This window comes from Schistocerca gregaria, chromosome 2 (genome assembly GCF_023897955.1).
Source record: "Schistocerca gregaria isolate iqSchGreg1 chromosome 2, iqSchGreg1.2, whole genome shotgun sequence".
In the NCBI taxonomy this organism is placed as follows: domain Eukaryota; kingdom Metazoa; phylum Arthropoda; class Insecta; order Orthoptera; family Acrididae; genus Schistocerca; species Schistocerca gregaria.
This window is the reverse complement of record NC_064921.1, coordinates 713835999-713858897: the sequence shown is the minus strand read 5'-3', so window position 1 is coordinate 713858897 and position 22899 is coordinate 713835999. Positions and strand designations below refer to the sequence as shown.

Genomic DNA, 22899 nt, shown 5'->3' with positions numbered 1-22899 from the left:
AGAAGGTTCAGAAACATTTCTAATTTTGAAAATACTCATTATTCAAATTATATATTTCCTTTCATTTAAGAGACAGTGATTTATAACTCAATGTTATGTACATTTGTCAGCTTACTTCATATTTGTGAAGAACCTTCCACACAGAAACATACAAGTTCAACTATGACAAAATAGTCTTTTTGTCAAAATGGAGCATTTTGGAATGTAATTGACTATAGTCATGTGATTGTGACCTATACCATGAAATGCCATCGCCTTGGTCATCTGCACAATCTCATCTTTATCCATTTTTGCTGTTGCTCAGGCAGAATACAATTTCTGTGAATGTGTGCAGGATAACACGAACAAATTAAAAATAGTTTTTACTAAAAATACCATGATTTCAAATGTCTCGAGTACACTTCCGTTGTTGACTGTTGGTTGTGGTATCTTAACAGGAATACATTGACATGGAGACAAATCATCTTGAGATGGCCACTGATTCTGTTCAAAGAACATGTTAGACACACTTGTGATGCAGGATGCTACTTGGCAGTCATTTTGCAAATGCAAGATGTCTTATCCATGGGAGCAACTGCTACTGGGCACTAGGTCCATTTACAACTTTTATTCTCATTTGTATTTGTCTAATCAGTGAAAGATTGCCCATGAATGAAGAACACAGCCCAAATACTATATACAATCATTCAAGGCACAGATTGACAGACGAGCCCATTGTGAATCCATTAAAAAATTAATTGCAGAGAAACGTTCCCACTTCAGGGCCAATGTTGACAGAGATTGAATAATGTGTGAAACATGTAAGGGAAGGCCTATCCCTCTCTTTTAACCTTCAGTATTGTTAACACATGGAAATTATGGCTTAGGTCAAATGTTGGAATTATGTCTTTCTTTGATGCTTGACAAGAGACCAGAACCAGTCATTCTAAAAACTTTCAGACTGCACTCACAATATATAAACTACAATACATTTATCGGAACTAATACTCATTTAACTTAAGTTCACCTTGGTCTTGATTTCAGTGGTGTTAAAGCGGCTAGATGATGTTAATGATGAGGTACGAACTTCAGCTGTGGAAACACTTGTGCTGCTGTTTAATGACCTGCCAGCTGATTATAATGTGGAGACTTCCATTGCCCACATTGAGACACTGTACAGCACTATGCTCATTCACCTAGATGATCCAGATGAAGCATTCCGTGGCATCATGTTCCGTGAGTCATTTAGCTTACTTTCTTTACTTAAGTCGGGGTATTGAGTACTGGAGTCATATGTCTACCATTTGTAGGTGTAAATAGAAATAGGAAAAAAAGTTTTATTCTATGGCCAGTGTCAGTATTATTTTTTGCCAGTTTAGGTGTTATTTTTCATCAGTTTATGTGTTATTTTTTGCCAATTTTAGTGCTAGCTCTTCATTTTTGGCTTATTTCATTGTTTTTCAGTTACGAAAGGCTGTATATCAATCATAAGGGGTGAAGGAAAAGTACTGCCGAGATTTAGGAAGCGGGGATAGTTATGGAAAAGTTGCTCAGAACCCTTCGTCAAGGGAGACTTACCTGGCAGGATTAGAATGAAAGACGAATTATTGGAGATTGCACTGGATGAGATTTGAAAACCTGAGAGGTTAACAGTGGAAGATAGGGTAATAAACAAGATAGTGAACACTGACAAAACATCATGCCAAGAGTTAATAAGAACAGAAAAGCTAAGTGCTTTCTACATGGTAGATATGTGAGGCAGAGGGTTAGGGATAGAAGACAGGACAGAAAATAAAAATGGAATATTTACTTGAAGGAAAGATTGAAACCAAAGAAATTAACATAAATTATGGTCAGGTGGGAGGTGAGAACCAAGGAAATGTAATGCCAGTTTCTGCCTGCATAGTTTTGAGAAACCATTCACCTACATGGCTGAGGCCTGCCATCCCAGGAACACACAACATTCAGGTAATCATGCTGGGATTAACAGAGTTCCCCATTATCATCTTAAGGTTAAAACAAGTACCTTGGACAGTGAACAAAGACTTGCATGGATTTGTAGCCTTAACAGTTGTTAGCCCAGCATTTGAGTGTGTTTCAGTTTGTCTGCATCACTGGCTGAAGGATTTGCTCTTTCATGTTTCTCAAAATCTTACTGGTTTCACCACCAAATATTACTTTTCCTGCAGTGGTTAAATAATTTTCAAACTCTCTTTAACCTGTAAGAAAGGTAGTGCTTTTACACAGTGACTATAACTGTTGCCAGAGTGGAGTTGGTTGGAATCAGCGTATTTTTAATTTAAATCACATCCTGAGCCACAAACAAGGAATGATGAAATGTTATTGCAAGAATAAATACAGACGTCAGTCTTGAGAAGAAGTCAAATCAGATTTGAACATTCAGTAACGATCAGTTACTGCTATTAGGTAACTGCTGCACTCAGATTAATGACATTTTTCCACAGGAATGGGAAAAATGACAAATTTAACAACATTTTATAAAAATTATCAATTCAACATTATGTCACTGTTTTGTGATAATGTGTACATGAAATTTTCCCATCCCTGATATAAGTTATCAGTTATGGACAAAAGAATTGTTACAAGAGATGTTCATTGATAAATTGGGATAGGCAGTGGTGTTTTGATGATGACATGTTAATATGTACATTCTGGTCAGTTGTAAACTACATTGTGAACAGTGTAACTGCAGCTCTGCAAATACTACGTAATAAAGAATGAGCTACATTTTCATTGCACTAGCCACAGTACAACTTCACAATGAATACTCTTCCTGACTGCTGTCAGGTGATTGGAAGCTGCTGTAAGTGTGTGTGTTGGTAGAGCTTCTGAGGGTCCTGTACTAGAGATACCAAAGGTACCTCAATTACTGTCCCCTCCTGTAGAGACTGTCTCCTCAGCAGCTAGTCCAGGATCTGTCACTGCTTGTTCATTTAACTGTGAATGGCATGTCAGTGGTAGGGCAAGGCATCCTGTACAGCGGAAACAGGGACCAGACAAAAGTTAGGGTGTTCCACCCATCCCCCTAACTAACAAGTTCAAAGTGCTGTCCACAACTGAAGCTGAAACTGAGCTAATAGGCTCATTCCAGGAGAAGCAAGCACAAGATATTGGAAGTACAAATGTATAGCAAACAATGATACCTCTTAGGAAAAGGTAGAACAGGGTGGGAAAGAACTTCAGGTGAACTCATTGCATATGCTTGGGGCCTCATTTAAATATGTTCAAGTAGCCATTGAGGGAGGAGGATGCAACCAGCTGCTGATTGTGCCACATGCTGGGAACGGAAAAAAATAAAAAAAATTAAGTGTTCATTGAATGCATTGGCTAATGGGAAATGAAGATGGCAGGTGTATTTTTGCAGTAGACAAGAAACTTAAACCCACTAGATAGAAATTGAAGCTGCATGCAAAACTGCCTGGGCAAGACTCAGTATCGAGGATAGGCACAAACTTATAGATGGATTCTTCTATCGACCACCACATTTGTACCCAGATGTAACTGATAACTGTAGAGAAAACGTCAGTTTGCTAGTATGTAAATTGCCCAGTCATATTGCCATCATTGGAGGAGAGAATAATCCAACAATTGATTGTAATAATTACAATTTTGTAAGTGGTAAGTGTGACAAGACATCCTGCGAAATGTTACTGAATGCCTTTTTTGAAAACTGCCTAGAACAATTAGTTTGGAAACCCAGTCATGATGGAAGGGTAGTGTGTCTTGGCCCTGAGCCTAGATCATGAAGATATCATCAATGAACCAGAAGCAGACCAGTGATATGGGGGGGGGGGGGGGGGGTTGGAGGCTGGAGGCCAGGAATGTTTTCTGTAGATGGACCATGAACAGGTGAGCATAGGAGGGTGTCATGCATATGCCCATGGATGTGCAGTGGATTTGTTTGCATCTCCTCACTTTAAAGAAGTAATTGTCAGTTAGAATGAAGTTAATAATACAGAATTACTTGCACAACCATGGGCACCTGTATGGCACCCTGTCCTTGTTCCTTCATAAGCTCAGCATCTTCTCTCCTATCCACATCACATGGTCCTCCTCAACCCAGTGTGCCACCTTCCTGGACATTGACCTTCTCCTCTCCCATGGCTCCATCCATACCTGTGTACATTAAACCCACTAACAACAGTACCTGCACTTCCACAGCTGCCATCCCTTCCACACCAAAAAATATCTCTCATGCAACCTGCAGTGAAAAGAACTCCCTTGCCCAGTATGCTGAGAGTCTCAAAAAGGCCTTCACAGACAAACACTGTCCCCCAGTCCTAGTCCACAAGCAATTTTTAGTGCCATATTCCCACACACTCCAAATCCTCTCACCACTGCCGAGAACGAGCTACAAATAGGGTCCCCTTCATCATCCTGCCCTGATATGAGGCACTTCCTACCCAGGATACATCCCACCCATCCTAAAGTTCTGTCATCCACCCAACCTAAATGACATCCTAATCCATCCCTATGCCACTCCCTGTATAAGATTCAGGTCCAAGACCTGCCCAATCAACTCATCCAGCACTCCCTATTCCAGTCCTGTTACAATCTTATCCTACCCCACCAGATGCCAGGCCACCTGTGAAAGCAGCCTTGTCATATACCAGCTCTGCTGCAGTCATTGCACTGCCTTTTATATTGGTATGACTACCAACCAGCTGTCCACCAGGATGAATGGCCACAGCAAAACTGTGGTCAAGAGCAGAGTGAATCACCCTGTTGCACAACATTCATCTGAACACAACAGGCTTGATTTCAATGACTGCTTCACAATCCGGGCCATCTGTATCCTCCCCTCCACCAGCAGCTTTCCTTAACAGCGCAGATGTGAGTTATCCTTATAACACCTTCTCCATTCCCCAAATCATCCCAGCCTCAACATACAGTTATCTATTGTTCCAACACCCTCCACCCAACATTTTCAACCCCCTTTGCCCTACCCCTCCCCCCTCCCCATTTTGTGTCCCATCACCTTTATTGTGCGCTGCTGTCAGTTCACTGAAAGATCTTTTCCTCTTCAGTGCTTCTCTCCTTTTCTGTTCCCCATGCCCCCCTCCTCTCCCTCCCCCACAGCCTCAGCACTGTGCCTGGCTGCCTTGTCCTGCTGCCGTCTAGTCCCTGCACAGTCCAGCACATAGTGCTCTTCTCCCCCCAACTCCGCACCTGTATTTTGCTATCCTTCCCCCTCCCCCTTCCCCACCCTACTCCAGATTGCTGCTGTTCTTGAACACGAGAGATGCATTCTGTCCGCAGCAGCTGTGTCTGTGAGGTGTGCCTGCTTTTGTGAATGTTCTCCTCCACTCCCCTGCCCGCCCTTGTGTGACAATCCTTTTGTTGTGCCTGTCTGCATCTCAACAAGTCCTCTTTATGATGAGCAGCAAATTATACTTTTAAGAATATTGTTGATATACCAACCTGGACTCTGCACTGTTTGACTGTGTTGAAACTACTCATTGATACATTCTTCTTACCCTGAAGTACATCTTTTCAAATGCATCTGTAGGTATCTTCCTTGAGTTTTGGGAATAAATAATAATTAACTAGGGCCAGTTACGTGATCATGGCTGTTACCGAGTACAGTGAAACCTCTCTGTTACTCTATTCAGGGGTCTTTAAAGAAATTGCAAATTATGGGAAAATGGAAATAGTGGAAAATAACTTTTTAAGGACATATCTATATATAAATTTTACATCTCATGAACACATTGATAGTTTATACTTTTGATTAAAAAAATGAGAATTATAGTTTGTTTTACTACGTCTCATGAAATTTTTTGTCAGATTTTCTAGTTTATCAATACATTCAAAAGTTTTTGTCTACATCAAAAATGTATCAGAAGTCTGGAACCAGTTACAAAACCTAGATGTTATTACATACATATGTATGACATTGATCTGTAGACAAGAAGTATATCTAACAAAAAATAATAAAACTTGCTACAGCATATGCTAAAACCGAGATACAGAATAGCAGTTGGCAACAGGTGGTATTCACTCATAACTTTAGATGGAGGACTTAATGACAGAGTTACATACTAAAATGTTCATCATGTACATATACATATAGTGAAATATAGTTCTGTTGGATATGATATACAGCAGAAAGAACATCTGAATTTCAACTGGTCTGTGAGGTCACATCCTAATCGACATCTCAGGAATCGGGATGCATTTCAAAAGAAGTGCCAAAAGTAAGAGACAATTATTGTAGTATGTAAATTTTTTAGGCTGTTGATTTCCAACCTAAGCACCACTTCAGAAAGCACTACATTCCTGGAAAAAACTGAATGTCATTACCACTTGATAATATGTTACAAAATAATAAGCCAACAGTTTTCATTTCATACTTTTCTCACAAGAGGCATCATACCTGTGACTGTTTGAAGGAACTTTGTGTATTATCCAGAAGAGGTGCTACCCTACCTCTTCTTTATCTTTGCCAACTTTCCTTCTGTGGAGATTAATTCTGAAGTTTTAGCCCAACCCAGCAACTCAGTAGCAAAACTACAAACAAGAATCCCCACAATATAGCTATTGTTAGGTTGGCAGTGTTGGCACACAAACCATTAGTGGCATGAATTTTTCTAACTTTAACAACCACTACTGTTTCAGAACTAGAAAACACATGTGACTTTCACCTGCTTTATTTCTTCGTTGCTAGTCCTCGGTGTCAACATACTGCATTGTTATACGAACTACTGTAAATGATGTAGCTGACAGTTGCACAATTGCGTTTCACAGTTCTTTACTTCCACTGTTCACAACCCTCGCAATATTACATAATTATATGGCCAGTTCACTATTGGTAAAAGTTGATAAGCATCATTAATAGGTTGCAGACAACATCAGCACACTGCTACAATAGTTTGCTGTTGAACATCTGTGAGCAATAAAAATCTAACCACACAATTCACAGCTCATGCAGAATAACATGGTATGTGTGACACTATTTTTCAAATAAATTAAACAGACATTTTCATTAATTGTTCTAACAAATGTCCTGTTCGTGTTACACTTATTCCACTGTTAAGTAGATTCGTTGTTGTTAATCTAACCAATACATGTTGCATGTCTAAAATCCGGCCATGGACTGACTGTCTCAGGGCCAAAAATTGGTCCTTTATGTACAATAATAGGCACTGAAACTATACATGTTCGATGTTTAAGTTACAGAAATTACAATTAAAACATAACTCATTCAATTAATTGAATCCAGTGAAAAATTCCTTCTTTTTAACAATTCCTTTTACCAAAAAGGTTAGGCCAAATTATTTGTTTAAATAATGAAATTAACAGATATAGTTATACAAACAGTATGTTGACAAACCTGGTAATTATTTTGGAATTAATTAAGAGCTGGATTTGCTAATATGCTTTTGAATAGAGCCAAATAAATACTTAAGAATCCTAGTAGTTATTCCAAATATTTATGATTAGTACAGAATTTATATTTGTTTATGAGTCAGTAATAGAATCTGCCATGAAACAATTACTGATTTAACCCTATAATGATCTGTAGCAAAAGATACTATCTAGGAATGGTCAAAATAATTTAGGAAATTAATTACATACACAAGACTAAGCACAAAATTAGATGTGGTGCTATATTCATTAAGACTTAGGACACCTTCCTCTTTTATGGAAATGTAGATTATACTCATGCATGTTAATGTTAATTAGGCAAAAATGAATTTAAGGAGACAAATGGCAAAACATGAGAGGAAGTAAAGAGATCCCAACTTGCTTCATTACACACGGAGCTCAAGAAAGTTTATTGCATGATATTTGCAAATACTACCTAAACATTAACACCTTGTCAGTGTCATTGGATCTCAGTTTCATATTCTTCCTTCTTTATTTGTTTCATTAAGTGTAAATTGCAGGAAATTTGGAAGTATGATTACGTAAGAGTTGGTGTAAATTATCATTCACGACATAGAGGACTTAAAGGAACCAACAAAAAATGTTTCAAACAGGAGGAAAACATCAACACTAGAAATGTAAAAGCTATGTTATAGCGTATTTAGAAACTTATTAGCTGAAGAACAACTTGTGCCTTATTGGTTGTGTTTATTGGAGCCTTGTACTCCAGCAGTAAAACTGCTGTTTGCAATTTTCAGTGCATCATTCATTTGATGATCTTGTGTAATTTAAGTATAACTTCAACACAGTTTGCCACATAACTATAGTTCCACATGATAGATATTCTACCAGTAATGCACCCACAAGTTCTTAGAAGACTGAAGGCACTGCTTTTACAGTAGACACAAATATCCAGAAGTATTTTTAATTAGATATGAAATTTTTTTCAGAGTCTGACCAAAAGTATGAAATCAGGTTTCGTCTATTTTGTGTTGGCAGAAGAGCCAACACCGTGTTACGAGAGTAGGCCGAAATGTACGCATTTTAGCTCACGCAGGTGGGCGTGAAGAGGGAAGAACTATACTGACGTGAGGTCTGGAACATGACAAGGAATGATAATTCAGAAAGCTGACATAATTAGTTTGATACTTAACTTTAATCCATTAATAATGAACGTCACTCTTGACGGTACATGATTCACAATATTCTCTGTTCAGGATACATAGTAACTGAATATGGCACCTTGCTAGGTCGTAGCAAATTATGTAGCTGAAGGCTATGCTAAACTGTCATCTCTGCAAATGAGAGCATATGCAGGCAGTGAACCATCACTAGCAAAGTTGGCTGTACAACCGCGGCAAGTGCTAGGGAGTCTCTCTAGACTAGACCTGCCATGTGGCAGCGCTCGGTCTGCGATCAGTGATAGTGGCGGCATGCCGGTCCGACGTATAGTAACGGACCACGGCCGATTTAAAGGGTAGCACCTAGCAAGTGTGGTGTCTGGCGGTGACACCACAGTCTACAGGCACAATTCAGTGCAGCAGTGTGCTGCTGGAGTTGAATCAAACTGTAGAAATCTACATTTACACAACATTGTGTATGCACAGTTGATTTTACTGATGCACGATTGACTTCATTGAGTCTAAGTTATTGGATCAGAATGGAATCTATACTAGTGTGACACCTTTTTAAGAGTATCTCCTATTGCACTAATAGTGTATGATTACCCAATATCAAAGAGGTCTTGAACACAGCACATGTTTATCTCAATAATTAATGATGAAAACCACATTATGCAGTCTTATCATCAGTCTGAGGTGTGTTGTCACCATTCACAAATCATTTTTCTCCCTTCTAATGACTGATGTCAAAATTGTTATTAATGAAATTGTAAAACAGTAGTGTTCATAGTTAGAATTCTAAGATCAGGACACAGAATGCACAAGACAAGAAGATATATCTACAAAAAGTGTGTGCTTGCCTAGCAAGTAGTTGGGACATAAAATTGTTAACGTCTCTGATATCAATATCATGTATTCATACATTATTGACTGGGATGCCTGTTGTAGAGTGGGGGACTTAGATGATTTTGTGAAGTCGTGATTTTGTCTCCTTTTTGTTGACAGCATTTTTATTAAAGTGTAATGTCCTTAAATTCTGTAAATTTATCTCTCAGCATTCGTGATCTTTTCTGTGAGCTAAACATGTGAAATATTTTGTTCTTAACATTGCAGTCATTGTATATGAAGAAAGATCAATTTACAATGTGTTCAGCATTTTGTTCTAAGACCCCAGACCTAATTACCACTGATGTGGCTACACAGATTGTTTACGTATTCACATTTACACTCCAAAAATTTCTGTTATCTTTTTTTCAGTTTCTGTAATATGACTAATACCTAATATACACTTCACTGGTCACTAGTTTACAACCACCTTTCCAATCTAAAGACTCAGTTATGCAAGCACATTAAGTCTAACAATGAATCTCCATATTACCCTTAGTGCATAGGTACTAGAATCTTCATTCAGTAGATAATAATTTTCAAGAGTTATTGACAAATTAAATAATTTATCAGTATTTCACAGTAGATGATGGAGGCCCAGTTAATTATTCTCCCTCAAAAGTTATGACTATTGGGTGTTTTGTAGCTGAAATAGAAAAAAAAAAGTATTGTGGTATCTGTCACTACGAAAAGACAATGAATTCTCAACAGAGCTGTGGAGGGTATAAATGCCATGGTTGTATGTTACATGCTGTGGAACTATTAAGAAACCTTCTGCAGTTTGTCACTAGTAAGCACTAGGTATGATAAACCTAAAATTGATAGTAGATGTACCAGAGACTTTTATGATACATTAATTCATCAGTCTTTCTTTCTCTATGGTGACCACTTTTTCAGAATTTGGCATTTTTATTTTATTACTTAACGTCTGGCCAGATGCCCTTCTTTGCACCACAGTCATGAAAACAACCTAATGGAGAGAATTTGTGTGCACCATGTGTCTGTTCTCTGTGTTATCATATTTTTAGCTGTTTGTATTTCAGATTCTCTGAACAGATATTTTGGGACTAGCTCTGCATTTGCCTGAACGAGTAAGGGAAAATGCCTAAAAACTACATTCAGTTTGCCCAGTGATCAGAGGGTTGTTAATCTGCTGTGCGGATTCAGTCTCATGTCTTGCTGTCTAGTTCATTGTGTGTTATGCAGTATGAGCAGGTCACTGTAATTCTTTGGTATTATTAGTATTTATCTTTCTTGGGTCTCAAACATGTCTGTTGTGCTTGCAGATTAGGTATGTAGATCCATAGCTGAACAGATGGCTGAAAGCAAGGGGTAGTGCTCAGACTATTGTAACTGTGCAAATTCAATGTTACAAGCTTATGTGGCTGTAGGATAAGTAAGAATTATAATCTCAAAATAACAAGGGAAACAGTTGAAGGGTCAGTGGAAGAAAATGCTAATCCTCTGTTTAGTAAAGATGTTATCTCGTATGTTTTCGAGTATACCATACAATAGTAACAAGTGGTTCTGTATACAAGGTGAACATTAATAAAACCAACAAATTGTGGGGATAGATTCCTGACTGGAAATGGAAGAAAAAGGTCCTGTGTACGTGTGTCCAGAAATTCATCTTTGCCACGGTAGATGACGCTGATGAATGAAAGTTTCTCTGACCACGTGCCGTGTGTTCCTTGTGTTTTGCAGACTGTGTAATTGATGCAGCTACTGTAAGCAGCAGAATGGTCCAGAAGTCATGTCAGGAACAAGTTAAGTTTTACAGCCAAGCAGACGTAAATGGTAGAGGGGCAGCACGGCTATACTAAAACAAGTACCATCACACACACCAACCACATTGCACAAAATTTCAAGCCCTTTTTGGGTGTTTGTGTGATCATGCATCATTTTGAACAGGAGAATGTGCAAGGAGGTGGTGGACTGTGCTTACACCAGATTTGGAGGACTGGATTTCTACAGGATACGGAGATGAACCCTAGGACAAGCTCCAGGCAAGTGTCCCACCAACATGGTGTTGGCCAAAGTACAATTACATATATCTTGCATGACAACCACTGCCATCCCTATCACCTGCAATGAGTGCAGTGATTATCAGCAGTGAATTTCCCTCTGTGGGTTGGACTTTGATGATGGTTTTTGCATCAGACCATCACAATTATGGGATTTCTGTCATCATTCCTCTTTACCAATGAAGCAAACTTTACCAAAACTATGAACACTTGCATTGCATTCCATGAAGGTCACTTTAAACATCTGTTTTGACGTGGATGTGGTGCAGCTCTGTACAGTGTACTGGGTCGATTTGTCATTGTTGGATGTACACCATCCATTTCCAGATGCATGTTCATAGAACATTTTTCCTCCATTTCCAGTCAGGAATCTGTCATGGCAGTTTGTCAGTTTTAATAATTTTCAACTTGTATGTTGCTGGAATATCCTGTCTACAATATAAATTGCTTTGTGTTCTTGTATTTATGTTGTTGTCTTTGAATTTAGTTAAACATATAACATGCAGTAACACCAAATGTGCTATTGTGTGTTAGTATTTTCTTCCATCAACCCCTTCATTTTTGAAACAGATTATGATATTGAATAATCATTGTGTCATTTGTAACAGAATAAGTACACAAACAGAACTCTGTTGCAGACCTAATGATCAAGATTTTCACTTGTGATGAAGAACAAAGCCTCCAAAATGCATCATTACTAATAAACCTAAAAATAAGTGACTGGTTGGTATGCAGTCTTGTTAACAAAAGTATGCCAATAATGCTGAAAAATTCAGCAAAAACGTATGTGTAGTTAGTGAAACAAAATGGAATAACCAATAATTCAAGAAGCAATCAATGAGTCAGGTCATAGTAGTGTTTATTAAAGCTGTAATAGTTACGAACATGGCTGGAAAGTTGAGAAGGGATGGTGAACAAACTGTAGACAAGAGATGAAAGTAAGGAGGTAAGACAAAATAATAAAAAAGTGGAAATAGAACAGTAAGCTTAGTAGGAAGAACATTTTTAATTGGTAAGAAATTGTATGCCTCCAACTACTCACTTATATATTGGAGATCATTTAACAAATGTACACTGCACTATACTTCTGAGCCCCACCCATCTCCTGGCATACCTAGTATGAAAGATGACTGCAATGTTGATAATAATTTATTATCAGCATTAACATTAAAATAAAGTCCGACAGTAAAGAAATTATGATTCTTCAAAAGATTAGTAAAAGCAAGAAACATGAGGTACCGGAATGCAATATGTAGATTGCAAAATACCACTGATTTGAAACAAATCAGGTTGGTGGTGGAATCTGAGTTAAAGCAACAAGATGATCATGACCAAGAACTGAAAGTTATGAGTGGGAGGTGGTCTACTAGAAGTTCAGGAAAATGTGTCTCTAGGAAAGTCAGATGCAGCACAGCTAATAGATTAGATTATCTTCGAGGATGTGCTGAAAAGGAATGCTCCAATTTTTTTATATGAAAACTCTTAAAGCCTTTAAATGAAACAAACTGTACTAACATTGTACTTCTTTGTTCCTCATACCTACATTTAGGTGTGATCAAAAAGCAATGCAAAGCTTTGTTTTTCGTAAAGAAATTGCATTTATTCATCAACTTCGACACTATCCCCTTCAAAGTAAGTCCCGTCAGATATAATGACTTGTGCAAGTGCATTATCCAATTTTGGAAGCACTTCTGGAACTCACTTTTCACTATGGTGTTTACCTCCTTCAGTGATTCTGTTTATATCATCAATGGTGACAAAATGACATCCTTTTATGATTCTCTTCAGTCTTGGAAATAGAAACAAGTTGTAGGGGGCTATGTCCAGTGAATACAGTGGATGAGGCAACATAACAGTTTTGTTTTTTCACCAGAAAATCAAGGACAAGCATTGAGATGAGAGCGGGAGCATTATCATGATACAATTTCCACGAGTGGATTTGCGACAATTCGAGTTGGTTTCTTCAGACGGCTTCACGCAAGCAACACATAACTTCCAGGTAGTATTCCTTATTGACTGTACAACCATACAACAGGAGCTTATGATGTGCTATGCTATTGTAATCAAAGGAAATAGTGAGAAGAACCTTCACATGTGATCGAACTTGTTGAATGTTTTTCAGTCTTGGCTCTAGGTAATTTCCATTGGGACAGTTGGGCCTTGGTTTCAATGTCCTAGCTGTATACCCAAGTTTTGTCACCTGTTACAACATTCTTTAGAAGCTCTAGATTGTTGCCAACTCCATTCAGCGATTCATGTACAATGTCTACGCGATATAGTTGTGGTCAAAATTCAACAATTCCAGATCAAAGTTTGCTGCTACACATTTCATACCCAAAAGAGCCAAAAAAAATTGCTTGGTGTGAGCCAGAGGATATGTCAATATCCTCAGCAACCTCCCTGATGGTGATGCAGCAATGTTTCCAGAACCAATTTCTTTACTTCTTCCACATTGTCATCAGTAATTAGTATGCTAGGGTATCCGTCATCAGTAATTAGTATGCTAGGGTATCCACAGCGGCCGTATTCGTGTTCACAGTCTTCTCAACTTTCTTTGAAATGTTTATACTACTCATGAATTTCTTGCCTTACTCATAGTAAATTCACCAAAAGCCCCAATCAATATTTCAAATGCAGTGCTGCACTTTATTCCATTTTTCTAGCAAAATTTAATGCAAAACCCGTGATCCATCTCTTTCGAAAATTCACTGAGCACTCAAAAGTGCTTTGAACCTTTTCAGCTGTCAACAATGAACTAAATATTTAAAACACAGAAATTGCAAATAGACATTAGGAACATGTGCAGATTTGAAAATGGGATGCATAAATTAAAAAAAGTTCCCTTTACTTTTTGATCACAATCCATATTTGTTTCTCAACATAGTCTCCCTGGTGACCAACACATTTCTGCAATTGGAAGACCAGTTTCTTCATACCATCACTGTAGAATGTTTGAATTCGTTAGCCACAACCTCACCTCTGTTTCATCACTATCAAAGTGAAGTCCTCAACGGTGTTCTTTAAGTATTGGAAACGACTGAAAACCGGACGGGGCCAAATCGAGACTGTACAGAGAATGATCGATGACAGTAAATCCACAGCATTAGATCATTGCAGATGTTTCAGTGCTTGTGTGTGGTCTGGCATTGTCATGCTGAAGGAAAGGGTTCTCCACGGGTTGATGAACTCTTTGAATTCATGCTTTCAGATATTTAATTACAGCATGCTTTTTCTCACTCACCAACATAGTTACATTTCACACTACCATGTTATACGCTACAATTCAGAGTCCTCTAGCAGCAGAGGGTTGCAACTTGCATCAGCAAAGCAGGAATGTCAGCCAGATAATACGCATGACATACTGAGAACAGAATAAAAAATTCAGAGGCATTACTTTTCAGCAAGTCCTCATAGTAACAGAGAGAATGAAAAAGTAGTTACAGAGGAACACGAGTTTATGTCTGTGAGTTTTATGAATCCCATCTACTAGTGTAAAAGTGAACGGTAATTTAATGTTGGATTACAGGAATAACAGTTTGGCACACGTGTGGAGAACATGCGCATTGGAATGTTTCCACGGTACAGCTATTTGTGCCATTAAAATTGTGACCTGCTACACTTAACTTTTGATGGCTACACAAATGACAGTGACAGAAAGCTACACACTGTTGTGGTGCAGCTCTACATCTACATATATTCCATAAATGATTGTATGGTGTATGGCAGAGGGTACATTGTACCATTACCAGTCATTTCCTTTCCTGTTGCCAAAAGAGCAAGAAAAACATGACTGTCTAAAAGCCTCCATATAAGCCCTAATTTCTTGCATCTTATCTTCATGGTCATTAGCTGAAATGTAAGTTGTCAGCAGTAGAATCGTTCTGCAGTTGGCCTCAAATTCCAGTTCTGTAAATTTTTGCAATAGTGCTTTGCAGAAAGAGTATCATCTTCCTTCCAGGGATTGCCATTTGAGCTTATGAGGCATCTCCTTAATCATTCTAAGTTGATCAAATCTACCAGTAACAAATCTAGCGGTACTGAACAAATGGTCATTCTACCATTCTGTATGCCATGACCTTTAAGGATGAGCTATCCTTTCCCATAATTCTCCCAATAAAATGAAGTTGAGCATTCGCCTTCCCTATGACCAACCTGATGTGCTCATTCCATTTCATATTGCCGTGCAACTTTAATGCTAGAATATTTAATGAAAGTGGTTTCGGCGAGCTGCCCTAGTAATGCTGTATTCAAATGTCACAGAACTGCTTTTCCTACTCATCCACATTATTTTAAAATTTTCCACATTTAGAGCAAGCTGCCATTCATCACACCAGCTAGAAACAATGTCTATGTAAAGTCTTTGACCTACTCACATACCTGGGAGCCTAAACCATATGCTTGGATCTTCGTTAACGATATGCACTGGAGCACCATGTCAAATGCCTGTTGCCATCCATCCATGGTTTGTAGGATATCAAGTGAGAAAAGGGCAAGCTGACATTTGCACAAACAATGCTTTTTAAATCTGTGCTGATTTGTGGACAGAAGCTTTACTGTCTCAAGTAAATTTATAATATTCAGACTCAGAATATGTTCAAGAATTCTACAGCAAACCAATGTTAAGGATAATGGTCTGTAATTATGGGGGTCTGTTCTTTTACCCTTCTTTTTTCATTCACATGGGAGTTTTCGTTAGGCTAGTAATTCATAATAAATTCAATGCCAATGCTGCACGATACTACCTGCAAAATCAAATTAGGATTCCTTGTGGGCCTGGTGACTTATTTGTTTTCAACTCCATCAGTTGTTTCTCTACATAACAGATGCCAATTTCTGTTTCCTCCTTGCAGGAGTCTGTATGACAGTCAAATGATGGTGTGTTTGCAGGATGCTCTTATATGATTGATGTCTTAAATGGGAAATTTAAAATTTCAACTTCCCTTTTGCTGTCTTCTATTGCCACGACAGGCTACTTCACACACAAAATCATTCAACCTGCTTAGTGATTTTTACGTACGACCAGAATTTTCTCTGGTTCTTGGCAAGATCATTCGCTAAGGTATGACAGCGGAAATTGTATCTGAGCACATTGTTCTTCTTATGGACACACAAATTTCTGCTAACTTTTGCCTGTTAACATTTGTATGCTCTTATTTTGAACCAAGAGTGTGACAATCTTTGTTTCCTCAGCATTTTCCAAATTTGATTATTAAACCACAGAGGGTCCTTTCCATCCTTAATCCATTTAAGGTGCATTTACATTTGTGTGCTTTGTGGCCAGTCATTGTGCAGCTCTAGCTTGCCCCACAGGGAAGTAGAACCACACGTTGTGAAAATGGGTGTGAATGGAATCACTCACATACACATATTGAGGAAGAGGCATATAATGTACCTGCATGTGGGGTAAGCACAGTCACAATTCAAATAGGCACACAGGTGTAATCGCATCATTAGTTGGGACATACACCTACAGGTGCAATTTACAATCAGTTTAAACATTGCCCATAATTCCTCTACATCCATCACAGGATTATTATTCATTGTCTGAGTGGGGTGCCAACAACTGCTTATCTACTTTTTCTAGCATAAATACTTTGCTAGCCTTCTTAACAGATTTATTAACTTAAGTAGTCATTGTCATTATGATGATGTTGTGATCACTAGTCCCTGTCTCTCTACTGATCAATAAGATTAGGCCTGTGTGAAACTTTGAGATCTAAAATACGTCCATTGTGTGTGGGTTGTCTAACTAGTTGTTTGAGGCAGTTTTCACTAAACGTGTTCAAAAGTACATCACAAGACTATCTGTGTGTGCCACCTGCATTGAATCCATAGATGTTCCAGTCAATACTCTGTAGATTAAAACCACCTCCAACTAATATTGTGTGGTCTGGGTATTTCCACACCATTGACCATAGACTTTCTTTGAATGACTCTAAAAACAACCAACAATTAACTTGAGTTCAACTAGGTCTGTTATACGCGTGCAGATAACTTCACTTACACACTAAAATTCAACCTCAGTAGAGACAGTGTTTTTGTCAATTGAACACTCTTCCTGCCTATACAATCTAATCTGTCTTTCCGATATACAGGGTGATTATAACTAAAGTTAAACTTTCAAACCTCTGTAGAAATAACACCACTGCTCAGAATGACGTCAATTTGCAACGAAATATTATCGGAGAAGGAGGAAAATGTATGGCAGAAGAAAAATAAATAGTTAATGTAGCAATAGATGGTGCTCTAAGCATCATAATTTAATAGTGGTCAACTAAAAATGGCAAATTAATCATACAACAAGCCTAAGGTGTATGTCTGACATTAAACAAATTGTACTACTCAGTGCGCATGGGTGTAGAGATGTGATACTGTTAGTTACGTAAGCCCATCCATCACAGCAAGGTCATATCACATCGGATGGGAAAAATCGGCTTTTAATTGTCCTGAGGCCAAAAACCACATAAAAAGCATCAATCAAAATCAAATCAGATTATTAATTTCTGTCGCAAAACATGTTCAACATGCTGCCCACCGTTTTCTGCAACAATTTCAAATCAGGAAACAGTATGTTTAACAACTGGTTGAAGTGTTTCCGGGGTCACATTCAGAATGTGTTGCGCAATGTGTACCTTCAGTGCAGCTAAGTTTGCAATTGGAACACTGAACACAATATCTTTCAGATAGCCCCACAGCCAGAAGTCACAGGGATTAAGGTCAGGTGACCGGGACGGCCAGGGTGTAGGGAAATGGCAGCTGATTAATTCTAGCATTTCTGAAATTGTGCTTCAGCAGCTGCTTAACTGGATTTGCAATGTGCAGAGGTGTGCCATCTTGCGTAAAAATGATACCATCCACGCTGTTGGAGAGCTGGAATGATATGGATTGCGGAAAAGATACTCGTAGCGCTTACCAGCGACTTTACAGGTAACAGGACCAGAAGCACCTGTCTCTTCGAAAAAATATGGCCCTGTGATAAATGATGCTGTAAACCCGCACCACACAGTGACCTTTACAGGATGAAGTGGTACTGGTTGATTTGTGTGTGGATTTTACGTGTATTTGACATATCCTGTCAGATAGAAGTGGATTTCGCCTGTCCACAAAATCTTCCACAGCCAATCATTGTCCACCTCCATGCAAGCAAGAAATTCTAAAGCAAAGGTCTCTCTTGCTGGCAGATAAACATGAAGCAACTTGTGCACATGGGTAATTTTGAATGGATAGCAAAAAAAAGGATGTTTCATAGGTATTTACGCACTGTGCTCACAGGTATGTCCAACGTTTGGGTAGTTCTCTATGCACTACACATTTGCACACTGCCACTCGTCTCCTCCTGCATTGCTAGGCCAATGCTTCCATTGGCATCAAATCAATTCATTTCCTCCCTCTACCAGGTTGCACACCAAAAGAACCTGTCTTTTCAAATTTCTAAATCATTTTCTCCAGACCCAAGGCAGTCATCGGACCAACACCTTTTTTCAAACCCTTAAGTGTCCAGAACTTCTGCAGAGTGACATGCCCACAGTCATCATTCTTTTAATACAGCTTTACAAGCAGAGCACGATCCTGCATTGAGACAGTCACGGCAAGTCTCACAGACGTGCCAATGTGTCGTGCGCATGACAGGTATTTTCATTTACGTATTCTGACACATACAGCGCCATCTATTGATCAATTTTCACACATTTTTTTCTTATGACATACGTTTTCCCCCTTCTCCGATAATATTTCATTGCAACTTGACGCCATTCTGACCAGTGGTGTTATTTCTACAGTGTTTTGAAAGTTTAATTATAACCACCATGCATATTCCATGGAATTTGCTACTTCAGGCTTCAGCCAGCTTTTGGTCCTGAGAATAATTTGAGTGTATGAAATTTTCTGAAAGGCAATAAATTTGGGAACTTTGTTACAAATATGTCAGTATTGGTGCTAATACATTTCTGGGTTGTATGTACCATTTTTGATGGCAAGACAAAGTTTTTGTGTGTAACTCATTCCCTTTAGGAAAACTGAAATGTAGTTGTTTATCTTCTAGCACTACTTTCTGTTCAGCTATTCCCATTTTAATATAATATTTCGTATTAGAATGAATTTGTTCATGTTCTCAGAGAGGCTTTTTTGATCAGACTTTTTTATGCTAACATTGGTTTTACTTCTATTTGGGAAAAGATGTCCATAACAGTAGCCTATTACCTCTCGAAAGAAAACCGTTTTCAAGTTTTGCACTGACCTGATACACATTATTGATGCCTTATATCCTATTCCTTTTCAGTGTGAATGTAATAGGATTGCAGGGGGATAGACAAAAAGATGAGTTCATGAAACTTCCTGGCAGATTAAAACTGTGTGCTGGACTGAGACTCGAACTCAGGACCTTTGCCTTTCGCAGGCAAGTGCTCTACCAACTGAGCTACCCAAGCACGATTCATGCCCCGTCCTCACAGCTTTACTTCTGCCAGTACCTCGTCTCCAACCTTCCAAACTTTACAGAAGCTCTCCTTCATTCAAGAAACATCCCCCAGGCTGTGGCTAAACCATGTCTCAGCAGTATCCTTTGTTTCAGGAGTGCTAGTTCTGCAGGTTCGCAGGAGAGCTTCTGTAAAGTTTGGAAGGTTGGAGATGAGGTTCTGGCAGAAGTAAAGCTGTGAGGATGAGGATGCGGTGTGAGTCGTGCTTGGGTAGCTCAGTTGGTAGAGCACTTACCCGCGAAAGGCAAAAGTCCCGAGTTTGAGTCTCAGTCCAGTACACAGTTTTAATCTGCCAGGAAGTTTCATATCAACGAACACTCCACTGTAGAGTGAAAATTTCATTCTAGATGAGTTCATACTTGACTCTTTTTTAAGGTCTTCATGAGATCTTAGACAGAAGTATGCTTTTTCATACTTTCTTTTTTTTCCCAACGCTGTCTCTACAGACATACTCCCACACAGTGAAAGATAGTGGATATATTTCTCAAAGAATTAATCCCTTGCTTTAATAGATGTAAGGATCTCTGTGTTCATGCTAACCTCATCTTAATATAATTATTCATTGTTAAAATTGCTGCCTCAGCCTAAATGCTATTGTTCTAATATGATTTCATAATCTTGTTCTTGTTTTACTTATCAGCATTTAGAGACACACACACACACACACACACACACACACACACACACACACACACACACACACACAGGATTGCTCAAATGTGTCAGGCACTAATATGCAGGTATATATCTGTAAGGCACATGACCATAATTTTAATTTTTATGATGAATGACATACCACCTATTTCTGTGATTTCAGAGGCACTGAAGGACTTGTCACATTTGAGTCCGAGCACACTTCGGGGAAGATTAGAGTCCATGCTGCACAATTTCCGCAATGAGAAGGCTTGCAGACAGTTACTGGATCATTTGACTAACATACCTGTACTGGAAAGTACCAGTTGATGAATATTGAACAACAATGCTCAGTGTACATTAGTTCTAAAGCAGAATGCTGAAGTTATACACAGTGGAGTCAATAATTATTTTATGTAAAATGTAGGTAACTCCTTTGTAAGAAATAATGTTTCAAAGTGAGGACTGTTTGCTTGTAATATTCATAGAAATATTTCCTTGTCTGTTACAAGAATGAGGATTTTTTAAATTGTTAATAAAGAAAATGAAGCAGAAGTAATAATGCATAAGTCAAACACAGGCAAAAATAGGTGAGAATACTGCATAACTGGAGTGTTGTGGCTGTGATAAACAGTTTCACATAAATGCAAAAGTACACACAGCCCGTATATCTCCATGTTTAAAAGCAGTTGTTTATAGTTTTAGTTCATGAAAATAGGTTGTGTTTCACCAGACAATCCTTACTGACGAAGAAATTGTTTCTCAACTTTCAGCAGATATTCCTTCCTGAGATTGGTTGACAGCAGTTGAAAGTCAAGGCCAAACATTTTATGGGGACAAGCAGTGACCTTGAAAGGAAGTTCGAAGCCTTCCCCAAAGACTGAAAGTGAAACATCAATATAATGCTGTGAGATAAAGGCATCGTGACATTACTCACAATACTTGCAGAAAGCCACAAAAATGAGGTCCGATGTGTACTTTGAAAGTGTGTCAAAAATATTTTCAAAAAATTGTTATGAATTTTCTGCTGCTAATAGGCACGCAGTGCTTAACACATTCTGGGCTTAGCGAAGTATTTGACTAATCAGCCATGTGAACATAATTCTAACCAAATCCAGAAGAAAAGGCAGAGTGATTTTACATTTTATAAATGAGATGGGAAAACAAAAAATACAGAAAATGTATTTCAATACTCTTGCAGTTACAGGATTGACTGCCTGATATTGGCTATATTATTTCAAATAGGGGATGAGCCCTGATTCAGGAAGTCAAATTATTGATTAAAATAAGTGAAGAAAAATTATGAGAAAACATTTATGAAAGAATATCAGGACTTCCTTCCAAACCTGTCATTGCATTATTGCAAAAATATCCCCCTTCAAGCTGCACCTTGAACCTGTTGCCTTACCCATATTACAACTGTACAGACTGGGAAAAAGAAATGTTAATCTTATCTTAACCCTTTAACTGCTCTGGATATGTTTACACACATGCCTTTGTACCTGTCCCTGTGTGCTCTGAACATGTTTACACGCATCACCAGTCCTTCTATCTGGTACACTGAACATGTCTACACATAGACATGTTCAGTGTACCAGGTAGAAGGACTGGTGGCACATGTAAACATGTTCAGAGCACACAGGAACAGGTACAAAGGCTCTCACGTTAACACATTTAGAGCATTTAAAGGGTTAACCCACCCCAAAAAAAAAAAAAAAAAAAAAAAAAAAACGGAAAAAATCGATTTTTCTGACAATTATATGTTTGTAAACTTGAGTAAAGATGTCTGTAAGCAGCACATAGACCAGAAAATGCAGGAAAGACTGCAAAAAGATGAAGATCAGGAAGGTGTACAGCAAAAGCTCTACTGAGTGTCCAACATGTACTTGCAGGCCATCAAATTAGCTCCATATTTACATGCAAGAGGAACTTTTACTAAAGGTGAGTTACACATGAAACTAGAAGTCACTTGGCTCAATTTATTTACAAGAAGAAATAAATGCAGAATGGTCCTCAGAGAAAATGCAAGCTAACTTAAGTCTGTGTTCCAAAGCAAAGCAAAGTCCATTCCACACCGTATCAAAGTACCACCTATAACAGAGTCCACAGTATTAGCTTCAGAGACATATTGATAACACATTTGCCTCACATACCACAGATCGCATCACAGCTGACTGATAACAACCCTGGACCAGCTTATATGCCAGATTCTGACGTGGTCCCATTAGAGGTGACTCCTGACGACCCTCTGGGTAATAGTGCCAGAGTGGATGACAGTAATGTTCCGCCAGCTATTTGATGTCAATAGTACATCAGGCAGTGCCATTACATCTCTTCCTTACCTTTTAACTCCCATCCTGTAATGGCCACTGGGTGAGAAGTTGCAGATGGTGG

At 38.5% G+C, this 22899-nt stretch overlaps 1 protein-coding gene across 1 annotated transcript in view; it reads left to right on the top strand.

The window, feature by feature from the left end:
* The window catches only part of LOC126334837 (dynein axonemal assembly factor 5), a 115937-nt gene extending 93933 nt beyond the window's left edge, over positions 1 to 22004 (top strand). The window contains exons 11-12 of the mRNA XM_049997500.1: positions 1024 to 1215; positions 20690 to 22004. Coding sequence (XP_049853457.1) covers positions 1024 to 1215; positions 20690 to 20835 — 338 coding nt within the window. The 3' untranslated portion in view covers positions 20836 to 22004. The remainder of the gene's footprint in view (positions 1 to 1023; positions 1216 to 20689) is intronic.
* The last annotated feature ends 895 nt before the right edge of the window (positions 22005 to 22899 follow it).